Source organism: Convolutriloba macropyga, chromosome 8 (assembly GCF_964194025.1).
Source record: "Convolutriloba macropyga chromosome 8, txConMacr16.3, whole genome shotgun sequence".
NCBI classification, from domain to species: Eukaryota; Metazoa; Xenacoelomorpha; order Acoela; family Convolutidae; genus Convolutriloba; species Convolutriloba macropyga.
This window is the reverse complement of record NC_134475.1, coordinates 1967999-1983192: the sequence shown is the minus strand read 5'-3', so window position 1 is coordinate 1983192 and position 15194 is coordinate 1967999. Positions and strand designations below refer to the sequence as shown.

General features: G+C 33.8%; 1 protein-coding gene across 4 annotated transcripts in view; it reads right to left on the bottom strand.

Moving 5' to 3' along the window:
• Nucleotides 1–14751, bottom strand: part of LOC142343857 (organic cation transporter protein-like) — a 44004-nt gene extending 29253 nt beyond the window's left edge. Inside the window, exons 1-3 of one of the 4 annotated variants that reach the window (XM_075395223.1) lie at nucleotides 14733–14751; nucleotides 8176–8513; nucleotides 2464–2697 (exon numbers count right to left, since the gene is read on the bottom strand). In XM_075395223.1, coding sequence (XP_075251338.1) covers nucleotides 2464–2697; nucleotides 8176–8403 — 462 coding nt within the window. In that variant the 5' untranslated portion in view covers nucleotides 8404–8513; nucleotides 14733–14751. Of the gene's footprint in view, nucleotides 1–2463; nucleotides 2698–8175; nucleotides 8564–8707; nucleotides 8720–14620 lie in introns of those variants that run through there. The other 3 variants (XM_075395224.1, XM_075395225.1, XM_075395221.1) reach the window with 3 other exon arrangements.
• Between the last annotated feature and the right edge of the window lie 443 nt (nucleotides 14752–15194).

Genomic DNA, 15194 nt, shown 5'->3' with positions numbered 1-15194 from the left:
TAAAAAAATACTTTTCAGTCTAACATTCAAAATGCATAATTGTTTCAATATATGTTTTCGAAACTTGCGAATACATTTGCGAGGCCGTTTTTCAGTCATCTTTTCCTTTTTGTTTAAGCATCTCAGAGAAAGGAGAGAAATCTTTTTGTAGCTCTTAAAAGATACCTTTGGTTTGTATTTTGAGACTACAAATTTTACTACTAATATCAAACGTGATAAAGGAGAGAAATTTAACATATCACAAAAAAACTGGAAAACTAGTATTGTATCAATTAATATTCCATTTTAATTGGTGGGGATAGATCGAAAGAGTAAAAAAATTTTGATTTTTTTCTTCATTAATTAAATTAGAAATTAACTGCCAGTTAATTGTTTGCAGGTTTGTCGTTTTTTGTTAAGGTAATCTTTGTCTAAGCATTTAAATTGTTTGCGATTGATTATCCATTTCAACATCTTTTTCCAACAAAAGAAACTTTTGCAAAAGCAAAGTATGTGGTTTACAACTGGTGCAATTATGCACCCTGGAACTTGAGAAAATTTCCGGAGAACACTTTTAGAATACTTTCACAGTAAAAGAAATCGTTCTCATAATTACTGAAAAAATGAATTGTTCCTTTTCAGTAGATTTTATAATAATAAAAATACTTTTTCGTCTGAGAAAAAGTTTGACTTCCAGTCTTTGTTTCAGCATTTAAATTTTTTTTGCGTATGATTTTATTCGTATTAAACTTAAATTTTCTGCGAACTGAATGATAGAACTTTTTGACTACTTTATCTAATAAGTGAAGTTTTGACAATATAGATGTTGATATTTTAGCCGAATTTAATTGTCAACATTGATGTTTTCAATAGCATATCGTAGGGTTGATAGTTTTATTATTTCTGTGTCCTGGGAACGTCACTAGGAAGAAATCTATAATTCTGAACCTTTCCACACCTTTTCTCTCAATGGAATTCTAATGTCAAGCGTTATAGAGATTATGATTTTGACAATCAAGCAAGTTGAGCTCAGTTTGAAAATTTTAGCATGGTGTAGCACTGTTAAAAGCTGTAAAACTAAACCAATTGTTATGGCCAAATTTAGGTGGCCCTAACGTAGTAATTTGGTTATGAATTTTTTCTTTTAAACTAAGTGTAATTTATTTGTTTTTACAAGAAATATAAGCCTTTTGGCAATAACTTGGGATTTATATTGATAAGCAAGCTGACTCTTAAAAGTTTTGTGCTTTGTTGGCGTGTTTCATTTGCTTTTAATAGTGTGTAAGTTGCCCACCTTTTCGGCATCTTTGTTCATCTTTTAAACAAAAAATTGGATTAGCAGAGGAATTTATCTTAACTGTCTTTTATGTGGTTTATCTTCTTTAAATGTTTCTTTGTGAAGTCATGCCGTTTAGTTTATTTATATAGGTGTTCTAAAACAGATAGAGAAGTACTTTTAAATCTTCATTAATTATTGCCTGAAATTGTTTGAACACAGTCTAGCTTCCTCTCAACTTTCCCCGCTACACTAATCAATGCGATCATGCAAAAATTAATTCATTAATTCTGTGATTATTACTTAGGGAACTTTTGTTCATCAGTTGTAATTGTCCGTTGATCTAAACTAAAAAATAGAAACTGAATTTGGTGTACAATCGAATTGAACCAAAATTAAACAGAAATGTAGACATCCTCCAACGCACATTGTGTTTTTTTTAGTGAAATCCAGCATCTGGAAACGCAAAATTCTGGACAACAATCGAGTTTAAATCCCGGGCTGTGGTTTCACCCTTAGTCCACTCCTTATTAGCCGTGATTATGTTGTAGCGCGTATTCCACTCCTGTTTATCGGGGGAAGAGTGTAAGAGTGTATTACACAGTATTTACACTCTTTTTTCCACTCTTTTTACACTCTTTGCAAAAATGCAATTTAGTGTAGACTGATAAAAATCACACTCTTACACAATTACCATAGTAACCAAATTGAAACGTCATACGCTCGTAGTATCAATTGGCGCAGTGGTTAATGCATAAAAGGAAAGTGACATGTTCGACAGGGGGAAGATGGAGGGATCAATCCTCACAACTACCTTCTACTTTTATTTTTTATAATTACCATCTTATAATTGCACTCTTCCACTTTTAATTAAGTGGGTAAATAGGGGTGCAATTTTTTTACACTCTTTTCCCTGTTTTTTTTGGGGGGGGGGGGGAGGGAGAGAATCCTCGGACCGGGATCTGATCGGAGGTAACTTATTTCTGGCCCGTCTGATTAGAGTTCGCATCGTTCTGGGCGATCTGATCGGAGACCACTCAATTCTAGGCGGTCTAAAACGAGCTGTAAAGCTTACCTGACGTACCTCTTGAAAACGTTTATAGTTATTAATTGTAAACTGTTTTCAAGGAACTTAATTCAACTTATTGCTAATCAGAGATGATTTCGACCAGAGACCTCAACTTGGATTCCCATCACAGGATGATAACCTGGTTGATCATAGTGACCCTATCAGCTGCAGTGCCATTTGTGAGGAAGTGGTACCCCATCTGGCAACTGACCACCCCACACCCAGAGAAGTCTGTCCTGTTCTGTCTGTAGCACTCTGTCTCCCACATGTGGCATGACTCGTAGTCTCTACTCACAGCCAGACTGCTGGTAGAACCCGCTGGGGAGGGGAAGAGGAGGTGGTGTGTGTTGTTCTCAAAGTACTCGCGATATGTCTAAACAAAAGTCCACTCACCAAATTATTTTTGAATAGTTCTGCCTATCCCTGTTCCTGCCTGTTGATGTGTCAAATTAGAGCGCACAAATAAAACCAACGTCGGCAAATAACCTGATGCCGTGAATCACAACAAGAAACGACTTTAGTCGAGAAAATTTACCACAAAACAGCTGCGACAATTTTGGCCGTAACAATTATCTCAGTAGTGAAAAGCAACTTATCTCATTTACCGTATTTCGTCCGTAATGTTGATTCCGTAATTCAAATTTTCAAAACTATGAGGAAATCAGAAATTTCGAGAAATAGTTTTAAATTAGGGGCCTGTGGGTGCGTATCGGGCTTGTCGGAGTTTTGCCACTCACCCTACTCGCGGTTGATTAACCCCTGAACTCACTATTCTTATAAGCTTGTACTCATTCAATGCATGAAAATATTGCACAGTTTGATATGTAATATAATAATTTATACTATAGATTTATATATAGTAGCCTTGAAGAGTTTTTTAATAGCCAACAGCGCATGTTGCTGGCTCATTCGCATTTTGTTCTTTTTCGATTTGCCTGCGATAATTATTTTTTCATACGCTCACGTGCACTTTTTTTCCTGTTTAATATTGCGATTTTTTTGGGTTGGTCAAGCCGCATGATTTTTCATGCATTGGGTAGATGTTGTATGTTTTCACAAGACAAAAGTACCATACTCGTGTGATTAACATTTTTTTTGTTTAAAAATTTCAAAAAAATAGGCAAACTGTGAGCAAAAATGGCCTTTTCCATCCAAAACTTGATTTTTCACAATGCTTCTAGCATGCAAGCCGGCCATACTAAATATGAACCAGCAACATTCTGCGTACACGTGTAGTAGGTTCACCTCCCGGACTGAACGGCAAGTCAATATCAGTACTGGGCACGTCAAATTGCAAGTCTTATATCAATACTGATTCAGAGCTATGATCATGTCACTTTTTACACTTGTCAGTATAAATGCAAGTCTTGGCCTAGACGTGCAAGTCTAAATGCAAGTCTTGGCCTAGACGTGCAAGTCTAAATGCAAGTATTGGCCTAGACGTTCAAGTCTAAATGCAAGTATTGTCCTAGACGTGCAAGTCAAAATGCAAGTCTTGGCCAAGTATTGGCCTAGACGTGCAAGTCAAAATGCAAGTCTTGGCCAAGACTTGGTACGTCTAAAAAACATCCAAAATAGGTTCCAAAAACGTCAAAAAATAGCCGAAAAAAAACGTCAGAAATGGCCCAAAAAACGTCCAAAATAGGTCCCAAAACCATGAATATTTCCCAAAATACTGATTCAATCGGGACCAGACCTGGCTTACTAGAACCGCCCTGAAATAAGATTTACAACCATATATATGACTCTTTATTTTGATCAGTGGTTGGCGAAAGACCGACCTATGAGCAGGGGGCAAGTTGACCCAGTCGATCCGAGTTAGCTAATGCTCGTTCTATAGTAACTCGATATATCAACATAACCCTTTAAAAAAGCACACTATAACTAACAGAGGGCAACATTGGCTCCTGAACGAGCTGATACTGGGGCACAACAAAGTTCTTTTGGCCAGTACTTTGGCCGTTATGGCTGGAACGCTGGCTTGAACGCTGGTCTTCCTCTGGGTCTCTCAAATTTGGATTGTGCAGTGCATCAACGATTGGTCGAATAACGGGACCTCAGGCTATCATGGGGACCCTCACAGTAGCACCATTTTTGACAATTTTGCCCCGGTTCGAAAGGTTCGACATTTGGCTGATCTGAAAAGTACTTAAATTTGGTGATTTTGGCTATTTTAGGGGCTGAAAATGGCTGAAAACAGCCCAGAACACCTGAAAAACCCACAATTAGTGCTGAATAACCCTCAACAGGTCCCCGGGGTGCTAATATACAATTTGTATGCACCCGGCAACATTTTACAGCACCCCAGGAAGGTGCCCAAAAAGTAATGCCAAAATCGTGGCACGTTGCGAAAATTTTTTCAATTCGAAATTTTCACTCGAAATTTTTTGAAAAGTTGGTTTTGACTTGGGAATCAACTTGCGAGTGTAATCCAAGTCCTTGTAAGGTCCTGTCAGACTTGCAGACTTGTTTTTAGACGTGCACAGTACTGATATATGCTTGTAGACTTGAAATTTGACGTGCCCAGTACTGATCTTGACTTGCAGTTCAGTCCGGGCATTCAACAAACTTCACTTTATAAGGATTTGAGCTAGGTAACCTTTGTATCCCCTCATTGTTTGGAGCAGGAGATTAAATGATAAAGTACCATGTAGCAATTTTCACTATTCAAAAGTGCTTTTGTCAAATCTACTGCGATTTCGTCACTTCAGAAATATTCTTTTGATATAAACTAAATTCAAACAACCTTATTCACTTGAAAATTTATGCTAAGACACATAAACAAAAAAAAACAATTAATTTAAATGTTGACAAAAATTTGGGCAAAGAAAGTTCGCGAACTATATGTAAGGCAATCAAAAGTAAAAATCGTCTCATTGGTATTCCATGATCTAGCGTAACACACATCTTCGCAATCTGCTTCACAATTGAAAATGAATCTACTGCCGTTAACTTCTAACAACCCAAAGAGTAACGTACGAGAATTGAAACCATTTTAAAACTGATTATTAAATGTTTACGTTTTTCTGATCCAATTGTTGCCACATATACAGGTTGCAACATATACAGGTTGCTTCTTTGAAGGTGCAATCCACTTTAAGTCAACCTGTCTAACTGTCGGGAACACAGATTTATCAATTGGATTAAAGAAGACGACTCTCTCAAGATAGTTGAGTGTAATCGAACTGCAATTAGTTGTTCCTCGATTTCAAGTTTGGGTAGAGTAGTTTGCTTTAATGGGGCAACTGTACGCTTTGCGATAGAAAAAAAATAGTTTTTGTTGTCTCTGGGTTTTTCTGGGTTTGGTCGAGGGTACGCTATACCTATGACTTGCAACTCATGACTTGAACTTTTTAGTATAACAGACTTGTTAATATTTACGACTGGTCAAGAAATTTAAATTAAAATCCATTTCAATTTGACTTGTTTGACGTTGGACCATATTTTTCTTACCAACACAGAGTAAGACCAAAATATTGTCAAGTTTTTTTTCCGCCACTTTATTATGAACCCCTTATTGTAAAACGTCATATCATCTGAGACCAAGCTAAGCAACTCAGTCATTCCTTATGTTTTGAACTCAGACAAATATGCTGATTTCACCTCCGGCAAAAAAGTGCAGATATTTTGCACCATTTTGTAAAAGATAATTACACGATGAGTCATAAAATTTTCAACGAAAAATCATTTTTTTTCCATTTTCTCGTTGTAAAGACTTTTTCAAAAAGAACTCACGAAAATCAGCCAATTTACGAAATATGTCTTGTAAGTTTACAGGATGTTATCGGGCGAAACCAATGGGCTTTTCTTTTTAACCAATTGATAGCTTGTGAAATTTCGTGATAATTTTCTGAAATGTGGTGTTTCAACGTGAGTGCTCACCCAAAACTGTGTTTGGTTTTTTAAGCAGAATTCTTACGGAAAGACGCAGAGAATCTCTGCTGTGACATCATTCATTGTGTTTCATACATGTTTCATACAAAGAGTCCTAGATATAAGCCCAAAAATATCATGTAAATGAGTAAATGAATACACTCTACCCTGTAAATCAACTTATTATCGTTCTTCCGTTTCTACAAAGTATTCGAGTGAACATACAAGTTTTTTTGTGCATTTCACACAAAAATTCGTTCGAATTTGAAACCAAACAAGCTTGCTGAGAAACAACAGATAGATATATTTATTTAAACGGTTTAAAAACTGTTGGACCTAAACATTTGCTTACTCCTGAGAAACAAAATGTTCTATGTGAGTTTCTGTGAGTAGACTAAAATTGCTGTTCCTGTTGTTGAATTTTTTTTAGCCTTGTTCAAAAATTTTGCACTAAAATTTCAAGGCTTTGGAAACCAACTGATAAATCAGTTATATATAAGTACCATTTTGGGTCAAAGTGGAAAACCTTATATGCTTGACTACTAATGAAACGCAAAATTTATTTACTTTTCAGCCTTTCATTTTTTTATTGTAATGTGAACCAATACAGCTTGAAGTGCGTCAGTTTTTACAAATTTATATCACTAAATTAGCAGAATGTCAATTGTTCAGACAGACGAAGATTGGAAACTCTTACTATTTGACATTTTGTTGAAGTTTCCGAATTTTTTTAGTACAAACTATGAGGTGTAATAAAAGTTTTCTAATTTAAGTTAAGTTTTCTTGTTTCTTTTATCAGCTTTTTTTGTTCTTTACAAGGGTTGAACTCCGCCTACTTAACGATGTTACTGATTTGTTCTCTAAAGTGACGTACCCGTGAAAATTACAACTTAGTCAGTTTTGTTTTTTATATTATTGTTATTATTTGTGGAATGTACTGATAGCTTTTTAACTTTTGAAATTTTAGACATTAATTATGTCTGCTCCAATGATTGGATGAGGAAAATGGAAGGACTAATAAATGTTTGCTAAATTGGGTATGAAACCACTAGTGATGAGCGGATTCAAGTTTGCTGGCGTCTTACGATGATTAAAAAAAAGTGAATAAGATCCCGACGTTTATCTTGTCATAAAAAATGTGTTCTTCAAAACCTAGATCTCTTTTCAAAAATTGGAGAGCTAATAAGATCAGTTTGAGATCTCTAATAAAACGAAAAAAACGATAAATGTAACAATCTTCAAATTCTGCCTATATGTTTTAATTACTAAAATTGTGATCATCGGGTTTTCTAGACTACCCAGCCGAGTCTTAGAATTTTGAAAAAGCCATGCTCCTCCCCTTATGTTACAAAAAAACACGCTCAACTCAATTATGGCATAAAATTGATTGGCAAAAATCGTCTCTTAACTTAACTTTTGCTTCAGACTCAAGTAAACTCATTGAATGGGAATGCAGCCTACATTTAGCTCTCCAAAGAAGCTGGTCTGATTGATCATTTTAATAATAATAACTAATAATAATTTTAGTTCCTGCGTAATCGCAGCGGAACAGCATTAGGCCACAGTAGCCTGTTCTCAGCTGCCCTTTTTTTCTTATTATTCCCCACATTTCAGACTGTTCTTTTCATGAGCAGCATTGCTCTTTTTTGGTGACTATAGCCACTTTTTTTGTGTCTGAAACTTTCACGTGATACCATCATTGAAGCCAACATTGGTCAGGCTATGGTCAACCTGAAGCTATGATTAAGTAAGAGCTCATCATCACATAGACAGCTTCACGGAGTTTTCAATACTAACCACCTGTTTGATACTAAAACTTATGCGTTTTTCTCAAGTTCAGGTGTTAGTTAATTATGGGTAAAGTGAAACTTTTTTTTTTAATTTTAAAATCATAAGTTTAAGGTATGCTTGGTTGGGGAACTCATGGTTGAAATCATTTCTAGGTAAACTTTTTCGTGTGAAACTTGAGAATGGGTACCGTGTGCATGTTGGGTATGTTACAACAGTGAGGTATCTCTGCCGATAGCACCAAATCAGCCAGCCAGTTGACACAGACCGGGATTGCAATCAGGTTTAGAAGCAGGTATCTCACATACTGGTACTTCCCAATAGCGCCCACCTCTGGAAGAATGTCCTCGTCGAAGTTGATTGGCTGGATTATGTGGATAGAGTCTATCGTGGATCTACTCACGCACGTCAAACTCATCTTAACTCACAAGTAATTGATATCACGTTGTTGACAATTGCAGCTGGGCTCAGGGTTAATTGGTAGAAAATAACATAAGATAAAAAGAAATCGGGAAATTTAAGTACAGCCTATATATCGGTATCAGGATTATCAGCTTTTACCAATCTTTCCGTGTGACCTGCCAACGTAACCTGAATTTATTAGGTTCTGAACTTACAACGGACGAGGGAAAAATTTTTGAACATTTCTATAATGAGTAAGCTGTGTAAAGCGAATCATTGTTCCAACTAGGCAGTTTTTATGGGAAAAGCTCAGAGACTACCTATGGTCAATTTAGTGGCCCAAATTTTGTAAAATAGTCAAATTAAGCCAAAATTTTTCAAGATAGCCTTATTTTAATGTGTCTCAGGCAAACCGATGGGCTCGTTTTGACGTGATAGCCAGCTCACGAACTCTGGAATACATCTTAATTCGCGTGTCTAAATCTATGGCTTTTTGTTTCTGTCTGACATGCTAACTAAGATATTACAAAAAAGAAGTTTTATTGCTTGTATGCAATGTTTACATTATTTACCCGATATTTTTTATCGTGTATAATCTTTTTTATCGTGTGTCTAATATATCTAGGTTAAACATTTGTCACAACTTGAGCAAAAAAATAATCCCGCTGTTTTTTGACAATTTAGGATTTTTAACAAGCGCTCAATATGTAAGAGGCATTTGCAAAAAATACTGATTTCCTTTTTAAAAAATACTAATTTCCTTTTTGATGACATTTTTGGTTTTCCATGTTATTATATATTTTAATGACTTAGACGCCATAGTTACTTTTCAAAGACGCTATTGAAGTTCATTTTTTTAAATCCAATTAGATAGTGTATTTTATTAGTTATCATTTAAAAAATTGTGTGTTTTTCGTATGAATGGTAAAATGACTGGTTACCTAAATTTTTTTGTTCCGACCCCCACTTTAGATACTCAACTGGGCCTTTTTTTCAGTCAATTTTGGCCGACCGATAAATTCATCGTAGAGAATTGTGAGTGGTATCATTAAAAAGCCTAGCCCGTCCAGCGTAAAATACGGAATATAAAAGATTTTTTCGATTTTCCTGTTTTACAGGGAGTTATCGAGGTTTAAAGTTTTGTGAACATTCGACAGTTTTTGTTCACATTTTCAGTAATTTTTGCTAACATTTGAAACAATTTCGTTAATATAATTCAAAATAAGTTAAAATTTTTAACAACAGAGTGTTGTTGTTACCGTTAGAGATAGGAAAACGTTGCTGAATTGTTTGACTGAAGTTTTGTTGGGTTAAAGTTTTTGATAATATTTTCAAAATTCAAATTTTTGTCATCAAAAATGGTAAAAAAAACATGCTTTTTTTGGTCCACTTTGTTAAAGTTTGCCAGACTTAGTGACCTAGAAACCTAAGCACGGACAGACTCCCTAATCTCAAAAAGAACGCCAGTTGTAATTAGGCGCCGTATGAAAGTCTTCTGAAATTAAAATTTTGCAGATTTAACCGTTTTTTGCAGATTTAACTCTATAATTATACAAAATGGATCTTTCCTTTTCAATATTTGAAGAATTCCACTGAACAATTGGTCTAATTCGCAATAAATTGGAACACTTGGTCAGTTTGCTGGTTGCTCGACAAAATTAGGGAGAGGTTTGATAATATCATGGACTCTTAGAATCAGAGACTTTTTGGTTTTTATTTTCATGCTGCCTTTTTTTCAAAATATTTTGCTTTTGTTTTTTAATGTTGTTAAATTGACAACATTTTTTATTCACAGCGTTACTGACAACTCTAATTTACATAAATTTGAGGCCGAATGTAGATTTAATTTGTTTTTAGAGAACTAAAGGGTTTTTATGGCTTTGAGGAAGAGTTTTAGCAAATTTTAACTGAATTTTTGTCTTTTGCCTTCAATTGTTATTTTTTTGGCGGTCTGATTTTTCAACCACTCAGTTCAACCACTCAATGATTTAAATTTCGTTCTCGAGAGGTGCTAGTGAACCTTTTTCTTTTTATTCGTTTGTTACCTAATGTCTCTTATGTTATTGAATGTATTTGTTTTAAGGAAAATTATGTGATTTTTTGAGCTTGTTCATTTTTTATGTTAGTTTAGTCAACACTTTGGTTATTCTCAAAAAGTACAGGTCAACCTTTCCTCCTTATAGAACAAAAACTAACTTTGTGACCGAATGTTTTAACAGAAGCTTTTCTTGCTTTTGGTACTACATAGACATAGAAATTTCATACAAATTTTCTGATTTTTGTGCATAAATTCCCATTTTTGCTGTTGTTTTGGTTTCTTTTGTAAATTGTCGCATTATTTACCAATCGAACTGAAAAAAGCGTTACAATATTTGAAAATCACCGTAATTTTTATTTTCATAACATATGTTTTGAAGGGCTGCGACACCGTTCTCTTACAGAAACTGGTAGAGTTTTTTATTTTTACCCTTTATTTGTTGTTAATTTTTGCTGTCTTATGCCAAATATCGTGTAACTAAAGGTCTCAATGCTCAAAAATAGAAAAACAATAGAATTTAAATAACTGATATTGGTAAATAACTAATGGCTGTTTTGACTTTCGAATTAATTTTATAAAAAAGAAGAATAATAGTATTCTTCATTTTATCCCTTTTCTTCTGCTTTGCGTTTTTTTTTGTATTTTACAATGTTGTATCAGTTTCGTAAACTAGCCTCAGTATTTAGAGCTCTTCTCAATGTTTTGTTGAATCAAACAATAATTTTTCTGTTGTTTAAACTTTATGAATTATGTCTTCAAGGCTTAGACAATTTGTTTCAGTAGAATTTTGTAAAGTTTAGATACATTTCAGTTTTTGTGGTTCTTTTTGTTGTCATTTTGTGATAATCGATTCAAAAAAAGATGTTATAATGATCAAAGGAGACGCAAATGAAGATGTTATATTCTCGCGGTTAATATCTTATAAATTTAATGGCTCCAAAACTGCAGTTTCGTAAAGTTGTTTAGGAAACATTTTAGTTCAGCTTCTATTTAATGTTATTATATACTCTTATAATTTAGTCTCATTAATGACAGTCGCAATTTGTTTTTCCGAGTAGTTGCTAGACGAACTGTCTGCTTTTTTGGTCGAAAGCTTTCGTTCGCTATGAGTTTTGAAAATATTTGTTTTTAATAAAAAAAAGAGATGGAATTTCTAGATCTGCCAATTTTATTTCTGTTAATTTGTAGCTCAGAGTCTCTATATACAATTCATATCATTTATCTTTCAAAATTCAATTTGCTCTTCATAACGGTTTCATTTTCCTCAAATGGTCTTTCTTCTTGGAACAACCAGTTTTCATAAAACCAATTTTTCGATTTTTGCAAATTTGCCCCTTTTTTGCAGGTTTTTGTTTTCTTTCCACAGTATCACATTAATGGGCATCATTTGACTTACAAATGTTGTCGCTGCAAAAAATGCAAAAGAAGATTTTTATTGTTTTTAGTGATCAGCTTAATTTTTTATTGATTGGGGGACATCGTTTTCGTGCATAACTTTTCGTGCAAATTTTTCGTTTTTCCTTGTATTTATCGTTCTTTTTGTAGTCGTATGACATATCCTGGATATCGAAGTTTCTTATTTTCACCCTTTATCTGTTGTTAATTTTTGCTGTCATATGCCAAATATTGTGTAACTAAAGGTCTCAATGGTCAAATATAGAAAAACAATTGAATTTAAATAACTGATATCGGTAAATAACTAATGGCTGTTTTGACTTTCGAATTAATTTTATGAAAAAAAGAGTAATAGTATTTTTCATTTTATCCCTTTTGTTCTGCTATGCGTTTTTTTGTATTTTAAAATGTTGTATCAGTTTCGTAAACTAGCCTCAGTATTTAGAGCTCTTCTCAATGTTTTGTTGAATCAAACAATAATTTTTATGTTGTTTAACCTTTTTGAATTTTGTCTTCAAGGCTTAGACAACTTGTTTCAGAAGTATTTTGTGAAGGTGAGATACCTTTCAGTTTTTATGGCTCTTTTTGTTGTCATTTGGTGATAATCGTTTTATAAAAAGGTGTTAAAATGATCACAGGAGCGCAAATGAAGATGTTATATTCTCGCGGTTAATATCTTATAAATTTAATGGCTCCAAAACTGCAGTTTCGTAAAGTTGTTTAGGAAACTTTTTAGTTCAGCTTCTATTTAATGTTATTTTATACTCTTATAATTTAGTCTCGTCTCATTAATAACAGTCGCAATTTGTTTTTCCGAGTAGTTGCTAGACGAACTGTCTACTCTTTTGGTCGAAAGCTTTCGTTGGCTATGAGTTTTGAAAATATTTGTTTTTAATAAAAAAAAGAGATGGAATTTTGAGATCTGCCAATTTTATTTCTGTTAATTTGCAGCCCAGAGTCTCTATATACAATTAATATCATTTATCTTTCAAAATTCAATTTGCTCTTCATAACGGTTTCATTTTCCTCAAATGGTCTTTCTTCTTGGAACAACCAGTTTTCATAAAACCAATTTTTTCGATTTTTGCAAATTTGCCCCTTTTTGCAGGTTTTTGTTTTCTTTCCACAGTATCACACTACTGGGCATCATTTGACTTACAAATGTTGTCGCAGCAAAAAATGCAAAGGAAGGTTTTTGTTGTTTTTAGTGATCAGCTTAATTTTTTATTGATTTGGGGGACATCGTTTTCGTGCATAAGTTTTCGTGCAAATTTTTCGTTTTTCCCTGTATTTATCGTTCTTTTTGTATTCATATGACATATCTTGGATATCGAAAGGCCTCAGTCGCTCTCTATTGAGGTATAAAAGACTCTCTCAATGATTTCATTTGATGCGTAATGTTTCTAATCAGTTCGAATTAAATTCTTTTTTTAAAAAGCAATGTTTTAATAAATTTTGCCCTTTTTGCTCATTTCTAGTCTACTTGTTGCCAGGTACCGGTTATTCTTCGTTGTATAAATTTTATCAGATGCCATTTTGATTTGGTTAATAATGGTTTTCAAAAAAAGGACAAGGAGTTTTGGTCGTAATTAATATTTGTAACTATTTGATTTTTTTGCCGTCTTTTCTGGTAGTTCTTAATATTTTAGCCACAGGTCTCATAAACCCTCTAGAATAGATTGTTTTTATTCTTTTAGTAGTTTGTTGAACGATATGTTGATATGTTACTTTTCTTTATCTCTTCCTCATTTGGTTGACAATTAAGTGAAAAATGTAGATGAGCGGGGTCGGAACTTAATGTGCGAACGCACATTACCTAGCCTACTTGTTTACGTTAAATGTTTTAAGGTCGGAAATGTAAGTATATTTGAACAACAGTGGCAGTGAGAAAGAGTGAATTAAATTTGCTTGAAAATTGAAATATTCGTCACTATTATTGAAATATTCGACTCAGTCTTTTCCAATTTTTTTTTCAAATATATTTCTCAAGCGTTCGGACCCGTATGCAGTTCCATGCTAGTTTAAATAAGCAGGGGTGCTTTTCTGTTTTTATTTTTAGTTTTTGGTAGTAATGTCTTGTTTTTTCTCAATTCTTTGTATTGTATTTCGAAACTTTTCTGGCAATCATTTTTATTTATAAGCATTTAGTTTTTTGTCCAAAATTTTCATGCGTCTTCACCAAAATCTGTTCTTAATAATAATTAATTCGTCTCTTAGCCTTTCGATTGACTTTTTCCGGAGCGCAATCTTGAAAAAAACTAGTGCAAAACTGAAACGAGAAGAATTCTGAAACTTAAGGAGAACAGGACTCATTGTTTTAGAGAGCGATTGAGAAGAATGAAGAATTCTTTAACCAAAAACACACTTATTTGAACCTTTAATGAGCAAAACTTTTGATTCCTAATCAAAGCTAGATAGCAAAGATTTGTATTAATTCAGTGCAAAACAAAGGAGTTGAAAGTATTTTTTTGATCCATAAATGACTTCCTTGTAGTGTTATCAGAAAGTTCAATTTCTTTTGAGCCCCAAAAGTTGGAACCCAATTAAAACTTCAAATATCTGTCTTTATGTTTTTGACAATGCGCTAGACATCTTTTCAGTATTTTGTTTTTATTATTGCGCCAAAGTCATGCAGCAATTGAAAAAAAATATAAAAATTTATGTTTTTCTGGTAGATTATTTGCAATAAGTGTTAAGTCTCTTGTTTTTGGGTGTGAGAATTGGCGAATGAAGAATAGAGACAAAAGTAAAGTTTCGGCGCTTTCGATCAAAATTAAATTATGCATCTATAAGTATCTACGAATTAATCCATTCGAGCCTATATAATTATGAACGAAAAGAACAGCGATCGGTCGGTCATATAGTCTATAAATCTATGAACTAATCAAAATTTTCATAACGAGGGTTATTACTGTTCAAGTTTATAACTGCGACTTGATTGGATGACCTCTGATTATTAAATGTCAGTTTTGAACATTTGTATTTTATTCTCCTTTTCACTTTATACATTCGTGATTAACTTCACCTACATTATGTTATCTGCAACAACAATCCGTTTATTGACACAGAAGAAGAGATAAAGACACAAACGAGGTTTCATCTCTAATTGGACAAAGAGAGAAAGATTCTAAAGATGCAATGTCAGAAAGAGACAGAGACAGAGAGAGAGAGACGAACGTTTGTGGGTCTTTGTTCATTATGATCAAACACCTTTGTTGTAAGAACAGAACCCTGATTATTACGATACCATTTTGCCTACCATTTTTAGAGTATAAATACATGCAATTTGGCCCAACTGTAACCACCGTTCTTATAATAAGGATGCTACCCATGGTGAGGGGCCGAACTGAAATAACCTCTGATTAGACTCAAGT